The sequence below is a fragment of the Arctopsyche grandis genome, chromosome 9 (genome assembly GCF_051622035.1).
Source record: "Arctopsyche grandis isolate Sample6627 chromosome 9, ASM5162203v2, whole genome shotgun sequence".
Taxonomy (NCBI): domain Eukaryota; kingdom Metazoa; phylum Arthropoda; class Insecta; order Trichoptera; family Hydropsychidae; genus Arctopsyche; species Arctopsyche grandis.
This window is the reverse complement of record NC_135363.1, coordinates 26,054,397-26,074,993: the sequence shown is the minus strand read 5'-3', so window position 1 is coordinate 26,074,993 and position 20,597 is coordinate 26,054,397. Positions and strand designations below refer to the sequence as shown.

Here is a 20,597-nt window from a genome sequence, read left to right as displayed (position 1 = left end):
GTTCGCGCCCTTATGATGCGGGGGTATGCGGTACGTGCAGGCCCTTGGGGTCGTTCCCCGGGAGGATTTCTAAATATTAATACTTAAACTTAATGAAATCAATTCACAATAAATGAAATTCAATAAACAAAATAAATGAAATTCAAAGCACAATTGTATGGAAAGCGAATTCTGTGAAGTGCATATTACGATTTTTTTTTCACTTTGCCAGTTACTGTCGCTAGTGTAGAATGAAGATTTAGCTAATTGAAATTAATAAAAGGCTGTAGAAGAAATTCAATCAATCCAGAATTCAGAATCCAGATTCCAGAATCTTAATGAACTTAACTTTGGAACATGAAGAAACTCAGAAACTGTCTTTAAAAGATGTAAATTGCAAAATTCGCAAATTTGGAGGCGTTGAAGGACATTTCAAATGTATATGTTAAATTATTTAATTCATAAATAATAGTTCCAATAACTTATTATGCCAATTTTTTCTAGTTACGCTACTGGGATAGACGGATACCGATGCGGAATATCAAGGTTTAAAATGTACGTAAATTAATTGAAAAGAGCAAGAGATCCTTGTTCCATGCAGCGGTCTCCAAGGAGCAATTGCTATGATGGTTGCAGTAGCGTTGCAAGGCCCGTGAGGGGAGGGTGGTTTGCACCGGGTGACACTAAATTGTTCGAATTGAAAAAAGCTAATTTGAGATATTCGTTGTATGATGGTCCTCTAGCGGCTAAACGCCTCATTGCAAATTCTGTATGTATACAGCTTTCTGTATTTATACAGCTAACGCGAAATCCTGCTGGTGCAGCTATATATAGCATCAAATATGAGCCATAATTGGCTTTTTTTCGAATTCTTGAGAAGTCAGTGTACGTACCTAAAGGTTAGAAGGTCATCTGATTCAGTCAGACGGAGACGCAATCTAGAAATAATGTGTAACCTTAGCTTCTCTTTTGACGCTTCTCTCTCGTAAGTCAGAACAATTAACAAATATTATTCTAATATATAATTTCGAAAGAGACTTTGTAACTATGTAAGGTTTGGGTGTGAAAATCGAAAACAAATCAAAGTTTCTATAACGACGATATCGATATCGTTGAATATTATTTTGTTCGATCCAAATAAATTTAATAAAAAAACAAATTAATGTTTATTATTACATTAGCCATGTTTAAGCGGTTTATATTACAAATACCGAGCGAAGCCGGGTAAAACCACTAGTAATTAATAAAAAAAATTTGAATATAAAGTATCGTTACTTTTCATTACATATTTATACTTTTTGGCTCAATTGCGTGAACTTTTTTTAACTATTTTACTTCAAGTACGTCTTAAAGATTTCCTGGAGTGGTTTATAAAGATTGTAATACATAAATTTTTGAAGAGAATATTAAAATTTTTGATGTTTTCAAATATTTTAGCTTTTTTTTTCAATTTTTGTTTTATTGCTCCGGGTGAAACCACCCCTAGCGACGCCACCGGATGGTTGCAAACCTTCATTAGATACACTAAAAGAAGAACAACTGCTATAAAGTTTCAAAAATATATCGTAGCCAATCCTCGTATAACACTACATATAACCAGTGTTGTAACTACTATGTAGTGGGGGTAAGCAATGCTTACGGGCCCACGGAGATAGGGGGCCCTACATCGAGAAAATAACTATTCAAATTAAGACACGTTTTGTGGGAATGCAGGTAGTGAAAAACTATTTCGGTTTTCTTGAACCTACGAAAATTATTAATATGCCGGAAAAATATGTATATTTCAGACCATTGTTTGAATCTCAGAAAAAAATATCCAGCAGTTTTCTCAGATCAATTCGAATCTCAATTTACACATGTACTTTTATTAATAAAGAAAGATCTTTCTGAAACTATAAGGCAATTTTCATAATTACTTATTACCGAGTTCAATTGTTTGGAGAGTGATTTTTCAGAAGTGAATACCACGTTTATTTTATTTTTTACTCTTCCGGTAACTTTGGTTAGTGTAGAGAGAACATTCAATAAATTAAAAATAATACAAGATTACAAAATAAATTCTGTCAATGAACTATATTTGCTTATAATTGAGCACAAAGAAGCAACCAAAATGGACCTCAAACAACTAATTCATGATTTTGCAAACAGTAAGGTTCGAAAGAAGAAATTTTAAAATAGGCGGGTTAAATTAAGAAAATTATATTATGTACTTACATATTAACTATAATTGTATTTATATTAATACTGATTTAAAAATTCGAGGGGGGGGCCTTGATAATTTTTTGCTTACGGGCCCAAAATTCCTAGTTACGCCACTGCATATAACATCGGTTCAATAAAAACAAAAAATTAAAATATATCAAAATGCAAACTATTCTGCATGACTTGCTTTTTTCTTTCTCCGTCTTTCTTAAATAATCTATCTGAAAGGAATAATCTGTTAGAGGGGGATTGCTGTGATTTAAATGTGTATTGTATATATGTATGTAGATATTAATACTTCCCAAAGAAGATTGAAGATGAAATTTAATAAGTACATATAGTGCAAAATCGTGTAGCATGTAGTAGCACATCAATTTAACCGCAAAGGCGCTAACCAATTAGATAAATAAATAGTAGACCCTCCCCAGAATCGTCTAGTTTTGACGTCATCGCGGTTTTGGCCGTTGCACAACTCGGAAGGCGGGAGTTTCTGGTGCACGGCCATGACTGCCGCTGATTCAGACGACTTCCATTCGACCATTCCGAAGTGCAACGCCGTATAAAAGTGTTGTGGGGGACTCACCAAGCGCCATTAACAATTTAAGTGTCGAAGGTGTTCGACGACAAAGGTCGACGAGGACTCCCCTACCTCCTTCTCATCTTCAGAAGACCGTTCGCACGGCTGCAGTGGCCAAGCGACCGCTAGGTGAATTTTTTTCTCTATTGTTACTTGTGTTTGGCACGTTGCTGTCGAAGGTCGCGTCGCTAATTTGTTCGCTCGTCCATTGAAAATGTGTGTAATTTTTTTGTCGTCTATTATTGTCCACTATCGTTCGGACGCGTCGGCGCGAAGCGTACGAATTTCGAATAATTAAATGTCAGCGCGCTGAAATATAATTTTTTTCGATATATTTAAATAATTTTAATTCCGTCGGATTTTATCGTTAAATAATGTTCTGCCGTTTTGGAAATAGCCGGGACATGATGCGTCGCGTTACGACCAAACACGTTTGACGTTTGCTGACGCGCGCCATTTTAAAAGTTCATTTATTTTCATATTTTTATGAATAATTTTAAATTTTAAATAATAATTGATTATTTTTATAATCTTACCTAAATGATGTTTAATTGTAAACACGTACATATAAATAATATAGTGCATTATTCTATTCTATGCAAATTAGTCATGAAACGATGAATGTATATAAGGGTTGTCAACTGTGTTTAAATCTGAAACATTTTTAGTGGTTTTAGTTTGTACATGAGGGTAAATTAAGTAATGTTTAAAGGTATAGTTTGATCAATGAATAGTCATGGTTTTGCGAAAATTATCCAACCAATGCGAGTCGTTTTTTGAAATAGTAACTTAATAAACTTTTTTATGTTATGAAATAAAATAATTTTGGCAATTATAGACAATGTTAAACAAAGATTATTTTTAAGGTAATTTTACAAATTTTCCTGTATGTAAAAATCATTTTATGTAAAACCAAAGAAAGGTTTTGATGATTATATTATTTTTTCTAGTGGATTAAATATTTTTGTTAGAACTTTTAATAACGAGTTCATTTAAGATTTTAAATATGTCATTTTTGATGTAAGTGCTACATTCTGTTATTATTTTTAAATACTTTCCTGTCTTACTTTTTCTTTTTCTAAAAAGAGGACATACATATGTATGTACATATATATACGTATGTACAATAGACAGAGACATACTACATAAATAGTTAAATATTAATATTTAAATATCAACTAATTTTATATCGTTTACAAGTATGTACATTGTATGTGTGTAAATAATTATCGTAAAAATACTTCAAGCTTCATACAAAATTACTATATTAAAAAAAATAGTTAGGTTACGAATATTTTAAGAATTTTCTTTCAAAAACAGTCAATATCAAAATGTTAAAAGAGAATTATTTTGTCTTTTTTTCTTTTTTTCTTTTAAGAAAAGTCTTTTTTTGTTTTATATTAATAGGTCAAATAAAAAATGAATAGATTTATAAAAAAATATTTTTTCTTAAAAAGAATTTCCAAATTTGATATATACATATATATGTAAATCAAAATGCATATTTTTTTAAAACCATAAATAATAAAGACGACCGCCACAATAGTTTGGTGACATTTTTAATCGACCAGAACACTTTTCGCACTATCGAAAAGCAATCAATTACGCACATGTAAATTTTTATCGCAATTGTGAAGGTTGGCAACCCTAATTGAAATGCACCCATTTGCACAATCGACACATAGAAATACATGAAAATACATATATTATACATTGTAACTCTCCTGAATTTATTGTATGAAATAATTTTACATGCAAATTTGCAGATTTTGTACGGAGCGATAAGTATCAAAATCGGACATAACGATTAACACATGCTGTTCGGCCAGTTCGACACTTTGGCGATCGTTTGCTAAAAAGTGTGCTGTTACTTCCTGTATTTTATTCAACTAGTCCGGGTGTGTTCGGTTGTGTGCCAAAATGCTGAAAAGACTGATCTGCTGCTCCCTGCTAGCTCTACTCTCTAGTTTTCCACTGATGAATGGACAAGGTACGTTGTTTTTTATCGGCAATAATTCTTCGGAAATTGTTTTATGACATCATTGATGGCGATATTATGGTATCGAATGTTACTATCCATTAATTTTAATAACCATCTGTATCACTAAAATCGTTATAAATAAGTACATATACATACATACATATTTTAATATCGTAGTTTTATCGTTTTTCGTAAATGAGTGTTTATATAAATGAACGTGATACAGTCTTACTTACAGGAACTGTATTTCATACAAAGAAGAAAATAAATAAATATGAAGTTCAAATATTGACTTGCAACTTATTAGTCAACTTCTAAGATTCCTGACTTCATCGGTTTATTCTTCTAGTTAGCGATATTATACGTATATATGTACATACATAGTACATACACATACTAAAAGAATTGTATTTTTTTTATCATATCTCGTATTTATATAAATCGATTATTATGTATGACAAATATAGCTGCAGTTGTTATTAGCATGACAACTGCAGCTATAATTTAAAAGGGTTTTTTAGGTTTTCAAAAGAGACCCAACCTGAATTTAATAACGATAGATATACATACATACATATTTACTTACATGATAGATTATTACTTCAGTTGTATACTGATTATTTCTATTTGTCAAAATATTACCCACATAATTTAGATTCGTTTTGTAAAACTATGTATGCCTATATATCGACCACTATTATGTATGTAGTATGTACTGAAAATATTTATATGTATATATGTATGTATATATTTAGACGGTAGTAGTGACATTGAAGTGTTGGACGTAAATAAATATGCATTGATATCTTTAGTTATTAGGGTCATATTTTTATCGGAAATATGTAATTGTGACCTATTTAGTTTCGGAAATACCAGCATCCGTTCGCGATAGCACGAAATCTAGTTGCACATTTCGGACTAAGCTTTGGGGAATGTGTTTCTGGTCGAAATTGATGATTGTCAAGTTCGAGATGAGGTGACCAAGTCAAGGTTTCGACACAACGGCATTTTTTCGACACTTCTGAGGTTGTTCATTCACCTCTGAAGATTTACCTCATTCTGGACGATCAGCCTATGTACATGTGTAATAGCGAAGAAAAAACTGAGTGTTGTTTGACCAAACACTACGAATGTATAACTGAACAGAATCCGGATGTAGCTCTTTGACAACGTATAATTAACCCACTGTTGTGTGAAATACTAAGAAAAGAGTCATATTTGGAAGATTGATTACCGTAGAAGTAACAATGACACAATAACACAAAAGAATTGAATATATTTGTAAAATCGAAAAAAATATTAACAATGTGGCGATATCCATTTTTGACCTTTGCGTCAGGTCAAATTTGAGTAGGTTATCTGATTTATCAATTCTTGGATTTACTGAAGGTTCTTCATAACATAACTCAAGATTTTGAAACTCTGAAAAATAACGTATTCAATCAACTATTTAAACCATCACCAAATGCATTCAACTATTATGTACATATTTTTGACAGTGGCGTAGCTAGAAATTTTGGGCCCTCATGTAAAATCTATTCAAGACCCCCTCACCCCCCCCCCCCCATTAACTTGATTTTTAAAAATATTAGATGAAATGACGGGCTGAAAACCAGACTGGTACAAGTGTCATTTAAAAAAAACTGGTTCAAGTGCTAAAATAATAGAATATATGAAATGCTATTATTTTAGCACTTAAAGCAGCTTTTTTTAAAAAATGTCACTTGTACCAGTCTGGTTTCCAGGCCGTCAAATAATTCAAATTGTTGATACATTAGTATAATAATTCTATAAAAAAAAAATTTAACTTAGCTCACCGATTTCGAAAATTCGTCTTTCTCGATTTGAGGTTTGCAAAATTTTGTAATGAGTCTTATGGATATATTTCCAATTGAGTATTATAATGGCGTTTCGTGATTAATTATCCCACTTGAATACAAATGGCTTTTTTACAAGGCTATTCTATATTTCACTTCGCTCATTGGTCTGACAACATATTATATTATATCCTACATTCTTCTGGTCGTTTTGAAACTTTGCCATTTTGCGCGGTCTGGTCAACGATATATATTTAAATCAATTCCGCCAATATTATGGTGAAAAAAATCGTGATAGATACGTTTTAAAATACAAACATTTTGGAAATGTTGACGTTTAGTGGTCAATAGCCCTTATACATATGTTTGACTTTCCGCCACCCTCTCGTTTTGTCAGATTTTAATTATGTTTAAGCGCCTATAATTATGGTCTGCAACTATACAAGCCAAAAAAGAGTGCAAAATAATATTATATACGTACATACAAGTGTATGAATCGAATCATTTCCATTACTCTCGATATTTCTATATTTTCGACAATGTTAAATTATATTGATGAGTGTATCAATGTATATATAAATTTAGACCACCTGTCAAGTTGGGCTCTCATGCTTTGCATGACTTTGCTATGAGGTAATTTACCTTCGTATCATACAAGAAGTAAGCGATTGATATCATTGATGTATATGTAATACACTAGATGGGCCCAGACGTGTTATTTTGCTCGGAGATCTTGTCTTCACTAACTGAGTGGTGCGGGGGGTTTAACTACCGGGGAAGTTGGTTTTTTTTCCCTACGACGCAGCGGTACCTACCTACCTACTAAGGGAAACTGTGCATGCGCCATGTATTTTGCATGCGCCAAAAGGGAGACAAGTATAACACGTGAGGGCGGATCTAGTATATTATACATCAATGATTGATATGTAAAATCTGGTATAGGATTGCCTCCGAGCAATGCCTAGTGCCCGCAACAATCATCATAATTAGAAATATATTATTAATTTGTCTACACGTACAATGTCACAGTTTTGGTGTCAATGCTATTCCATATCTGCCAAAAATCTATCTACTATTTCAACTCACCATCAATATATCAACATATGTAGATATTCTAATTGGATTTTAACCAATAATAACCTTTGATGCATTTTGTCGAAATAAAACCGAGAGCAAACAACACTTATCTGTCAAAATTGATCAGTTCACGTCCCGATTGTCAAATGGAGCGATTCTAATCTGGGTGATAGATTTAATTGACGTTTTACCTGTATTTAAACGTAGAACTCCTCACACCCGGGTTCAGTTCAGTGCTCGTTCCTTGTTCGGTTCAGTTCACTCAAATCCAGAATGACCGTGGAGAAGATATGTCTGTTGCTAAAGACCATGCAGTACATAATCGTGATAGCCCATAAGAAGCAGTTGTGTGACGATATCTGTCCCATGAAGTGTCAGTACAGACCTGTGTACGGTGGACATAGTCCAGGTCACGGCTATGGAGGATATGGTCATATGTACCACCAACCCAATAGTTTCAATGTGGATATTGAAAGCTTGGCCAGAAGTTTGGGTGTTCCCAAAGACACGTTTAACGATCTGATGCCAATTCACAATACCACTGTGGTAGTCAGTCCGCCTACTAGGAGTCCTAGAGGAAGAGCGAAGACTGCTTTGAGAAACTCCAGGCCACCCGTTGAGAAGGATGCAGTTCAATTTATAGACACAGGTGTATTCAAAGAATATTTTGAAACAGTATGGTATTATAAAGTCGAGGTACTTTGGCATTGTAATCACTGAAGTCAAATGTATAAATGATTGGATAAATGATTCAAGCAACTTGGTCTTAGGAACTTTTTTTGTATACTAGTATCTACATAGTTGTAATATTTCATTTTGTATAAAGATTAATGATATTGCGCTAGTTGAAACGGTGACCAGAAAAATGCACTCGAGATAGTTGCACTCTCGAGACATCCAAACTTTCAAAGATGCTGAAGGAGAACTAACGCAATAGAATTTCACAAAAAAGCGTCAAGGGTTTGTTATCCGAGGGTGCTAACTCTTTTTTGTGGAATTCTATTGGGTAAGTTATTTTTGAGCGCCTTTGAAAATTAGGACTTCTCGAAACTGCACTACTATTCACTGCAGTTTAGTGCATCTTTCCGGGAACCAGTTGAAACATTGCTCGTGTAGGTTGGATCCTTTATGCACGGATGCATCAAATTGGGCCTAAATTAGTATCTTTTGAATAGTAAAGCCGCGAAATACACATTCTATTCACTCGCCAAATTTCTGATAGTTTCAAGTTTCTGATATTCTGTAAAAAGACATATTTTGGGTGAAGTTAAAGCCTTCACAATAGCTGAAATTGTCAGCTAAGGCAAACCTGCTTCGAGAGCTTTAAACAACAACAACAAAAAACACATTATAAATGTGATTCGATGTGTAATTACGTTGGAACTCATCATAATCAGTCAGTGGTTTGAGTTCCATTTAAGATGAGTCAAATTTATGTGCTATATAAATGAAATAAACGCAAGAGGAAGGCTATAGAAAGTGGGGGGGTATTACTTTCCATCGCTTTTAACGAGATAGTTGAATTTTGAAATATGTATACTTTGCATGTAATTATATATGTACATACCATTAAAGTTGCACGTCGCCAAGAACACGTCTCGCACTCTGCATATGTGAGAGCACTGAGTCATCAATTTAACTATGACGTGCTATGAATTAAAAAATGAGTATTATTATAACATTAGGGTGGTATCACGCAGATTATCCGGATCAAGGTTTTCGATTCTCTTACACAGAAGACCGATGCAACACTCCCGATGGACGAGTAGGCGTGTGCTACAACATCAGAAGATGCGAGTCCTTGCTGAACATGCTGAAGAATCTAAGGTCGTCTACAGGAGCTCTCAGCTATCTTCGAGAATCCGTTTGCGGATATGATGGAGCTGACCCCATAGTGAGTACTATAATCTTAGTGAATACTGTATTAATAGTGGATAAAAAAAATGCAGTATAATGCCTACCAGATTTAACACTTGCCTTACTGTGCTAAAAAAATCCACTAGCCACTGTGCTGGACGCCAAAAGTCCAGTTTAAAATGTGAGTTTTAATCAGAAATTACCAAAATTTACCGATTCCAACTTGTACGATTTTAGTAAGGTCGTTTTTCTTGGCAAAGTGTAAAATTGTTAGTACAAAAAATAAGAGCGATTTTAAATATAAAAATTAAAGGAATTTAAAAAATCACTAAAAATTGACTGTTCGGTGATTTTTGCCCAAAAGTCACTAAAATCTCTAAACGGAACATCTGGCAGCCGAAAAGTTCATCATACTAACGATAACTATCATACTAACGAGAACACGAGTGCCAAATATTCCGTATTCGTGATTTTCATGGCAAAATTTTCTTTTGTTTGATCCGAATGTGCGTAATAATCCGATTACCGAATTTCATACACAAATAAATCAATGAGTAAAAATGAAAATAAAAAAGTATGAGACGGTGGAAACAATCAGTTTTGACCACAAAACATCAAAATAGATGTAATTCAACGATTTAATTTATTACTGGATGTACTTTAATAAAATTGGCAACTCTGGTTGACACATACTGTAATACTGCATATTAACTAAAGAAAATAATAAAAAAAAGGAGTCGAAGTTGGTTGATTTTTTACGACTCCGACTCTGATTGAAATGCTTCCATTCCACTACACGATTCGAACTCCACAGCCCTCGTTTTGAGTTGAAATAATGCAAAATCTGCGAGTTTAATTATTGTAATTAGCTATACAAACCATTTTTATCATGTATCAAACGTGGAATAATATAAAATAAGTGCAAGAAATAAAAATAAAAATAGCGGCTGAAATAGAGCCGTCATTCTAAGGCAGATATCATTTTCACACTGGCCGTTGAGGACGGCGTACTGAAATTCCCCTCTCTTTTACATCTGTTAGGCGGGCTATCCAGCTTCCCGCGAAAATAATTATTTATGTTGATATTGATCAATATTTTTATTTCATAATGACATAATTCAAATCATATAGGTTATGATGGAGAATACATAAAATATGAAGACCCTACCTTCGGTATATTTGGATGAATAAAATAAAATATAAGTCCTGGTCACTCGCTATCCATCACAGTGCGCTATGTGTTAATATATATACAGTTCCATTTACGAAGGCCCACCTTCCATCCCTTTACATAAAAAAAAACTGCATCCATGTATTTATATATATCTAAAGTGACAAACTTTTTGCAGGTGTGTTGTCCTGACCCTTTCGAACAACAAGTCACAACTGCTCCGGTCAAGCCAACTTACTCTCTACCCACTCTGGACGACAATTGTGGTATAAATAATGGATCTTTCGCCAAAAGAGTTATCGGAGGTGTACCGGCCGCTTTAGGTAGGGTCATCTGAAACGCACTACTGCTTTTATTTCAGGAAATCGTTTATTGTACGCGACAAGGTCTTTTAAATTGTTTTTTTTTCATACTATGCATAATATCAGTGGAGGTTTGACCTTAACCGACGATGTCCTTTGATCTTGCGATTCAATTGTTCATTGCGTTATCCTTGCAAGCTCGTAAAAGCAGTTTTCAATGTCGACACACGATTTATATGTGCAGTACAATTTTAAAGAGGTCGTTGCGTAGTAACATTTAATAACAAAATGGACGCATTCAAACGATACTTTTACAAAAATGCATAATTATACTGAATATTTTCTAGTCGAAAGTTTTTAGAGCAAGCTTGTATTAATAAAAATCTATCACGATGGCTTCGATAGAGGCATGAACCTCTTTTTTCTGGGTTTGGTGCAAATGATCGACAAGCGCCAGACAGACTGAACCACAGATTAACTGGATGGCTGCTTTAAACGCAATTCTCGAATGATAGATTGCACATCAGATGACGATGACATCAGATACCTTTTGATGTGCACAGATGCAATTATTAAAATGGTTATTATTAAAATTGAGTTGGATCTTTCTGGCGAGTTTAACCGCTTAGCTGCCCAAAGCGCCTTAAGGCGCAAACAGCCGTATCTATTATACGCTTAGCGCGTCGGCTGGGCGTCTAAGCGGTTAATAAGGCAAAATTCGGAAGATATTTGAAGATATTCAGAAGATAAGGGTAGGTGTATGTTGGGACTTCGGGTAGATTTCGCTTAGTTTAAGTGCGAGCAGTGCGCACGCATAAGGTACACGTGTCGTTAATCTGTGGTTCAGTCTATCTGGCGCTTGTCGATCGTTTGCACCGCATCGCTTTTTTCTACATACATGTCTTCTGAACTGACACACATCCATAGGACCTATTATACATACAATTCTGAATGTCGTTTCGTTGTAGGTGCCTGGCCATGGATAGGAGCGTTGGGTTACAGGTCTCAGAGAAATCCTGGAACAACTCTGTGGCAATGTGGTGGAACTCTCATCACCAGGAGACACGTGCTGACAGCAGCTCACTGCATCCACGGCCATGAGAATGATCTGTAAGCATACATTTACTCATAAAAGTCAATAAAACACACCTATGTAATTCCACAACTAGCACTTAAGACATGTGGGGACACGTGCAAGATCAATTATGTACAAAAGAGCATCAATAATAAAAGAGGCGTGTTTATTCACTACTAATAAATAAATATGTAGGTAATGTGGGTATCCTTGAAGCGTTCGAAGCAATTGGTAAGGTCAACGCATCGACTGTGACAATATGGTCAACGATCATCAGAAAAAGTGCCTCTTGATGTTCGACAGTGTCCGTTATGACCGATCTGATGACGTCATCAAATTTCCAGATTTATTTTAAATGCTACTGACGTTCTATTGTTCGAATCTAAATGTCCTCTAAGCTAATATATTTAGTACATGTGCTTGTGGGTTAATTTTAGGTACCTAGTAAGATTGGGAGAGTTGGATTTGGAGAGCGACACTGATGGAGCTACGCCCATAGACGTTCCAATAGAAATGCAGCTGAAACATCAGGAATACAATTCGAATCAGTACTCGAATGATATCGGTGTATTGAAGTTGTCCTATGATGTTCCGTTGACTCGTGAGTATTATTTCAATAAACATTTATTATGTGTTAGTATTATTTCAGTAAACATTTCGCTTCACTAATCGTATTAGAAGTGATTCTGTAATACCATGACATAAATATACCATATTTCAGTTATCTTGACAATAGGCAAACTCTAGATTTTTATTTATACTGTCCAGAACTCTTGGCTGACCAATTGGAATCGTATATTTTATCTTTCATTGCCAAGTTAACTTAAATGAACATAGTATGCTTTGTTTAACAAGCTGCATGTACATATATTAGTATGTATAGTAGGCCGTTAAAAGTAGACTACATACAAATCGTCTGCAATACTATACATGATAGAAAACTTTTTATACTTATTGAATCCATTCTGACTGAAGAAATTATATATAATATTCCTTTTAGCATAAAATCTTTATACCGCAGCTCTCATGTAGCAGAGTATTTTGACATGTAATGGTTACCTTTTATCCAAAATTCAATTTAAAAAAATTGTATACACAAACACATTAAATTTACTATACATATAATATAAACTGTCACTTTCAGCTCTAATCTGGCCAATCTGTTTGCCGACTTCTCCGGAACTAAGAGCAAACTCATTCGAAAGAAACATGCCTTTCATCGCTGGTTGGGGTGCCCTTTCTTTCCGTAAGTTTTCTGTTGATTTGCTGCAAGTTATGTAAAAATACAAGATGTTATAAATGAAACAATACATATTGGATTCTAATAAAATGTTTCAGAGGGTCCGACAGCTTCACGTCTCCAAGAATTGCAAATTCCAGTTGTGACGAACGACGAGTGTAAACAAGCATACACTCGTTTCAAATCTCAAGTGATCGATCAGAGAGTTTTATGCGCTGGATATGCCAAAGGTGGTAAAGATGCTTGTCAAGGTGACAGCGGAGGACCCCTTATGTGGCCATCGGTAATAAAACATTGAATTTTGTAAGTGTAATGTGATAAATAATAGGGTTTACTAATATTCGTGAACTTTTTACACTTTCAGTTCCCACCTGAACGGGATAACATCTACTTTTATTTGATTGGAGTCGTATCCTACGGATACAAATGTGCCGAAGCTGGCTATCCCGGAGTGTATACTAGGGTCACCGAGTTTATACCATGGATCGAATCTCAGTTGAATGTGTAAATTTTTACTGTGTAATGATATGTATTTAAAGTATGTACTTAGATGATCGTTGACGATCATTGTTTAACTTATTCAATGTGGGAAGCTTTAATGATTATTTATATTTTACCATCTCACATTATGTAATGTTGATTCAAGAGGCAATGAACAATTAGCTTTATAATATTAATAAAACAGGTTTATTTATTTTGTATGAAAATGTGATTTTATAGATGTTTTGTACTTATTATTGAAAATTTTAATAAAAAACTGAAATTTATTCTCAGTAATTTAAAAAAAATCAAGTTTGAAGTGAGAAAGATAATGGTGTATAAATAAAGTGAGATATACATATATTGAATTTAATTTATTCTTACAGTTATTTATGATACAATTAACATGGCAGGTATTATCGACTCGCAACACGCCATCAATTGATTTTCTATCTAAATAATCACTAGAAAGCAAATTGGCAGGAATCGAACGACCAATTCAATTTTTAATATTTACACATGGAAACATTTATCCAATCAGTCTAAGTTAGTCGAGGAACTTTGAGTTCTTTCTTACGATTATTACAAAATATTTAAATTAAATTATTCGCTCGTATTTATATTCATAGTATGAATTGATAAGTTTAAAAATAAATTCACAGTTTAACTGCCATTTGTATTAAATATGTATATATATAAATACATACAAGGTGTCTAAAAAGCTTGGAATATTGGTTGTAACAATTTAAATATCAATTATTCAATAAAGAGTTTAGTAATAATATAAGCATATCATTGTCCTTTAAGTACATTTCAAATTTTCAGCTTCTTTACCATGAAAACAAACTTCTTCCTCAAGTGGAAACTATCGCTTCATTAACATTTTTACAAAATATGCATTATTTTCCTTATATGTAGTAGATATAATATTTTCATGTAATCGAATATTAAATAGTTACAACCAGACTTTTTCTACATCTCGTATATGTACATTTGTAATAAATATCATGATATTTAATCATTTAATGAGTTTAGTGAAGAAAAATCTCTATACTTTGTAAACACCCAATATAGAGATGGTATGTACATTATGTAAAATAATTACAATAATAAAATTGAGAATAAATTTGTAATGTACCTATATGCATAACAACAATATATGGCACACTTTCAATAGTAAAAGTAAGATATGTAAATGTCTAAAATTAAATTTGCATTATTTTTTCGTTTAACTTTGGTTATTAAATAATTCAATTAAATGATGATAGTATTTTTCCTGTCGAATTCAATATTATTTAAACAATAAAATTGTCCTCTATGGAAAACAAAATACAATACAAATTTATCATGTTATATGACTTTCGAAGATTTTAAAAATTGAATGAAGTTTCTGTATGATTCTTTTAAATCAAATTAAAACATATTCAATAAATTAAAATCGCCGATCACAACAAGCATCAGAGCACGATACATCATACAATCAAGAAAGCACTTTATATGGTAAAAATTACGGAATATGTTATACGATATTCATAAATTTTTCTTAGGCACTGTTTTTTTATTCTCAATTGTCTTCTAAAGACGATCCACATTCACGTTTCGGTAAAAGAGTCCTCGAAAGAGCCAGAGCTGGATTGGCAACTGCTATTATGTGATCTCCGCTAGCTGCCACCACCCTAACTTTGCTTTCTTTTGGCGTGCCTTCGCTTTCAGTCTCAGCCCTACTATCATCCTGATCCTGGAAATTAAATCAATCAATGAAAATCTGTGTTTCATTCATAAAATTCACAAAGTTGAGTAAATATTACATGAATCGGAGGCGTGCTGGAGTTGCTGAACGAATACCTTGAATCGCCATCATCAGAATCAATTCTAGTCCAGATCCCTCTGAAGACATATATAAAATGTTTTCATTAATATTTATTGATAATATTGCTTATTACTTTTGCATTTTTCTTTACTTACGATGAAGAAGTGTATTGATGACGAGAATGATCCATGCTAAGATCTCCGTCATTTCCACGACCTCTTAAAATTCCATCCTCAGATTTTCCATCCTGAAATAAATTAAAAAATATGATGTACATGGATGTTTAATTCTATTTAATAGATTAAAATGAAATTTAAGCATTGAAGACTTGAAAGTAAAGAGTAAAAAAATTATTAAAATAAAAAAAAGCTTACCTGTTGAAGAAGTTAGTAAATTTATAATACTTGAAATGAAAAGAAAAAAATAAAATACACAATAAATCATAGGTGTTCAATTGTGTTGTTAGTAAAAAGATAAATAAAATATGTAGCTTAAATAAAATTCTCCATATGTACATAGTCATATAAACAAATCTACATAAGAGTGAAAAAAAATCATAAATGAATTTAAGTTTCAATAAATAAATTAAAATAACGTTTAATTAAACACTAAAATGAAAAAATAAGGCTCTTTTGAATTGTAAATATAATATTTTTGCAGAAAGAAATAAATTCATCTAAAAATTACATTTAAACTTAAAACGACATCCGACTTCGGACCAATCAGTACATTTTTGCATACAAAATCACTACAAAATAATTAAATTGAAAATGGTAACTCGATTATTTACACTAATCATTATGATACAAGTAATAAATATTATAATCTAATAGTTAAATAAATAAAACATGACGATCGACGTATGTTGTTAGTATGATAAAAGCGTATGAGTAAATGTGGTGTTAGGTGGATAGTAGAGGGCCCAAAGGCGAACGGGCTACTTGGGGCGAGGTCGCCTGGGGCTGACCTGACCGGGGGCTGATTCTCCGCGGCCCCCGTGCTCTCCCCTCTGCCTCTTAGCCCCTCCACTGCCCCCACTACCCCCATCAGACTCAGATCTGGAACGGCCACTGCACGTCGAAGAGATTCTGGAAAGTGAAACGTTCAACCATTATAAAATTATCTTATATATAACGATATAATTAATCTGATTATTATGTCTAATCTTACTGTGAACTTCCTTTGGCATAATTGAAGCCTGAAAGTCTGACGACTTGTCTTGCAAGCGGAAAGAGTTCATCCCGTCTCGTCAACAGTGCCGGTAACGCTCGACACATTTGAGCTGCAGCTTCATTTACTGACACCTGAAATCAACGTTTTAACAATATATTAATCAATGCAATTAGTAAACAATATGTATAAAAAATAACGCTGTACAAAAAGTGTTACTTTAGAAAATGACAAAATCTGAAAATAGCCGGCTATTGACAGAATCTATTCAAATCTTTGAGGGACTTAAATCATATTTTATTACACAAGAACACTGTTCATTGATGATAATTATTTGTTATTTGATAATGATTGTGGCGAAATGTATTTGTGGTTTGTGCAAGGGCAACTCAAATTGTTGAACATATCTATTTTGATTATGGAATGTATAAAAGCGAGTGCAATTGAAATTGTCAGAAAACTTAGAAATTTATAAACAAATCTTAAGGACGGGTGTTATAGTTAGTTAATGCCTATTTAATCCTACAAAATTTGATGACTAATATCATTCTGCATATCAACAACATATGACACATTATATTTGTGAGTGACGTAAGCCCACTTTCCTTCATATCGAGAAATATCTCGCAAACATTAAATATAATGTTTTGTATACTGTAATACTGGTGGCTTGTAATAAGTTTATTCTTCTTTTCCAAGATTCTGGACATATCGAATTAAAAATAGTGATAACAATTTGTGAATTAAGTAAAACTGAAATAGTGTTTTTGGAACTGAAAATTGGGCGTACGCCACTTTAAAATATAGCGGTTCATACAATAAATATATGTTGTAAAGTTGTATCAATACGTATACGTATGTAGATAGTTAGGTAGTGTATTTTTACGAAAAATGCAGTTGATATATACATACATACATACATATGTAGTATTTAGACTTTTGTAAATCTTTTGATTTAAATATCATTTGCTTAGATTAAATTTGAAACTGGCGGAAGTTCGATTTTCAGTTCCAAAAACATTATTTCTGTTTGACTTATGTAATTCACAAATTGTTTTCACTTCTTTCAATTCGATTTGTCCAGCATCTTGGAAAAGCAGAATAAACGTATTACAGGTTACCAGTAATTTTAAATATTGTTAAACGCAAAACATTATATACAATAGTGTTTTGCGAAATATTTCTCAAAATGAAGAAAAGTGGACTTATGCCACTTTTAATTATAACGGCTCATATGCGGATATATTTGTTTAAAGTTAAGAAAAATTATAAAAAATATATTTTTAATTTAAAATAAAAGAGTATACAAATCACATAATAAATAATTTCGTGAACATTTATTTTTGCACATTTTGCCCAATTTTCGTAGGCCAAAATACTTCTCGTGTGACTTGTATCTATTCAATACATCCACGTATATGTATATCTGTACATATATATGCATGTATGTTCATACGTAATATATCGATTTTAATTTGACTCAATCCAACATAAAAGCTCGATATTGTTTTCCACCATCGGGCGTTTCGAAAGTAATGTAGCATGAAGTAATTTTATGTATCTTTCAAGATTTATTCAAATCGGCTGCACTACACACAGCGCTTGGAAAAACATTTTCACCCGAGGAAAACGTTTTCCTCCAGAACAATTTTCATAAATCGCGTTTAGCGTCGAACGACCGGGGGAAATATATAGCCGACGCAAACTTTAATACTCGAATATATTACGTATCCGCAATAGAGAAAATATACTTATGCATTTTTATATGCACCTCATGCAGCGTCAGAGGTTTCTCGGGCTTCCTCTTGCAATCGAACCGGCCGTATATGGCCGCGTACTTCCTGATCTCCTCCATCCTCCTCGGATCGTGTTCGGGCATCATCATCACAGCCTCCAGGTCCTTGCACATCTTCTTCTTGGTGTTGTGCGGCTTCGGCTCCAATTGGGGCAAATGCTTGCTCAGTTTCTCGGCAGCAGTTGCCAATCTTTGAATCTGAGCGTCTAATAAGCTAGGTGTCACTTGAACGGGGGAGCAGTTTACCGAAGATGGACTAGAACCCGAGGAAGGGGGACAAGTGTTCATAGGCACTGGTGAGTACGATCTGGAATTGTTGGCATTGGGTGTGTTGGCCGTCGTCGATGTGGCCGTCGCGGTCGTTTTTGAATTCGCCGAATTGTTCGTTGTGTTGTGGATCGGACTAGCATTTTGAGCTGAGGAGTTTGATCCGCAACTGCTCTCTGGCACTCCTGGGGACGGGCTGTACATTGGTCTGTTGTTTTCCGGACTTGCCACTGTGGTCCTTTGCAAGACTGTCGGAGGATGAGTAGGAGTCATTGTGAGCAACCTAGGACTGCACGGTAAAAAAGGACTGTCCGTGGAGCACATGCTAGGCACGATTGGAATTTGGAATATCGTGGGATTCGTGACCCACTCTTGTAGTGCTTTCTGGAATCTGCGCACGTGCAATGGCTTGGATGCCATGCCGACTAGTGCCATTATTTCTAAAAACTCTTCCTCTCCAGCATCGCACAGTTGCTGTACATCATCACCGCCTGAAATCAACAACATAATAATTTAATAAAATTAAAAACTTAACCATTGGAAACTAGAATAACATATTCACATCGGATCGTAGTTTAAAAGATCCCAAAAGAGACCTTATAGCAACTTAATAGTGTCTATAAATCTACATATGTACTTATAAACAGTAGCGTAACTATGTACTATGAAGCGGGGGTATGCGGTGCATGCGAGCCCTTAGGACCAGAAGGGACTTTGGGAGGATCTCCAAATAAATATGTACATTTAATAAAATAAAGTTATAACTAAAAAAATATATGAAAACAATTTACACTAACTGAAAACAGTCAAAAGTACATATGTTAAAAAAAACTGACTTGATGAACTTGCAATATTAATATGAAGAAGTTCAAAAAATGTCTTTGAAAGATGTAATTTTACATATAGGCAGTGGTATCACCCCAATTTCGGAACAACGGGTTTCCAATTTTTTTTTTTTAATAAAATTATTTTGAAAATATATATGTATATACATTTTTTTTTCGTCCAAGGCACTATTACATGAAAGTTCATTAAATTTTCAAGATTTGTATAATTTTTGACAAAAATTATATGAATTTCTAGTTTAGCTAAAATATTTCCGGATTTCCGGAAACCCATGGAAACCATTAAGGTGACACCACTGCATATAGACTAGGAAGGACATTTAATATTTGTAAGTTTATTTATTTAGTTGAAAAAAAATTTTGGTAACTTTTGCATGCGGGTCAAATTTTTATAGTTATGTCACTGCTTATAAATAAGTTAATTGATTTTTGATTTTAGCAATGAGCAGATACGCTTCATCTCTAAGGGAGTATATGTAATCTTTCATGACCCAATAATGAACTTCAGAATCTTTATTGGCTTAAGCTAAGGCACACATACATATGTACGTTTCAAAAACTTTCTCCATAATAGGAAGTATGTAGAATACACTTTTACTATTCCGAAAAGCTTCTATTAAAAACTTACCCATTTCTAAAAGCGTATCATAATATGCTAGTAAGCTCGCTCTTTGAAGTACCCTATACAGTTGAAGTTCAGCTTCGTTTCCAGGGGATGCTGTCACTACCACTGCAAAAAAAAACAACAAGAAAGCCTTTGTTAATAAATTACTGAATTTAAATTTATTCTATATGTTACATTATGCACGTTTTCAATATATATAAAAAATATTGTTAACGGTTTGAATAATCCCAACGTTCGTATGCACAAATATTACATAACAATGTGCTATAAAAAAATGGCATTCGTCAACAATATCTATAGGGGTTTGGATGGAAAAAAAGGACGTTA

General features: G+C 33.6%; 2 protein-coding genes across 5 annotated transcripts; one reads left to right on the top strand and one right to left on the bottom strand.

Annotated features, from left to right (window-relative positions):
- The first annotated feature begins 2,607 nt into the window (after positions 1-2,607).
- On the top strand, positions 2,608-14,164 carry LOC143916855 (venom protease). Of its 4 annotated transcripts, none has more exons than XM_077438111.1 (9): positions 2,608-2,887; positions 4,525-4,748; positions 9,370-9,527; positions 10,840-10,984; positions 11,932-12,073; positions 12,476-12,639; positions 13,183-13,284; positions 13,377-13,561; positions 13,643-14,162. In XM_077438111.1, exons 2-9 carry the CDS (start codon positions 4,679-4,681, stop codon positions 13,784-13,786), a joined length of 1,110 nt encoding a protein of 369 aa, XP_077294237.1. In that variant the 5' UTR covers positions 2,608-2,887; positions 4,525-4,678; the 3' UTR covers positions 13,787-14,162. The 4 variants fall into 4 exon arrangements, with proteins under 4 accessions (XP_077294237.1, XP_077294235.1, XP_077294234.1 ...); XM_077438109.1 differs by having other exon boundaries at positions 2,652-2,887; positions 9,334-9,527; positions 13,643-14,164; XM_077438108.1 differs by having other exon boundaries at positions 2,877-2,974; positions 9,334-9,527; positions 13,643-14,164.
- On the bottom strand, positions 14,116-20,369 carry nab (NGFI-A-binding protein homolog). The gene is made up of 7 exons (XM_077438105.1): positions 20,274-20,369; positions 18,510-19,291; positions 16,739-16,872; positions 16,536-16,656; positions 15,724-15,815; positions 15,567-15,645; positions 14,116-15,496 (listed from the first exon to the last, which is right to left on the bottom strand). Exons 1-7 carry the CDS (start codon positions 20,275-20,277, stop codon positions 15,323-15,325), a joined length of 1,386 nt encoding a protein of 461 aa, XP_077294231.1. The 5' UTR covers positions 20,278-20,369; the 3' UTR covers positions 14,116-15,322.
- Between the last annotated feature and the right edge of the window lie 228 nt (positions 20,370-20,597).

Coding starts and splice junctions, on each gene's coding strand:
- LOC143916855 (XM_077438109.1), top strand. CDS start 4,679: ATGCTGAAAAGACTGATCTGCTGCTCCCTGCTAGCTCTACTCTCTAGT. Junction 9,528..10,839: donor ATGATGGAGCTGACCCCATA/GTGAGTACTATA, acceptor AACTTTTTGCAG/GTGTGTTGTCCTGACCCTTT. Junction 12,074..12,475: donor CACGGCCATGAGAATGATCT/GTAAGCATACAT, acceptor GGTTAATTTTAG/GTACCTAGTAAGATTGGGAG.
- nab (XM_077438105.1), bottom strand. Junction 15,816..16,535: donor GAGAATCAGCCCCCGGTCAG/GTCAGCCCCAGG, acceptor AATTTATTTCAG/GATGGAAAATCTGAGGATGG. Junction 15,497..15,566: donor CCAGCACGCCTCCGATTCAT/GTAATATTTACT, acceptor TTTAATTTCCAG/GATCAGGATGATAGTAGGGC.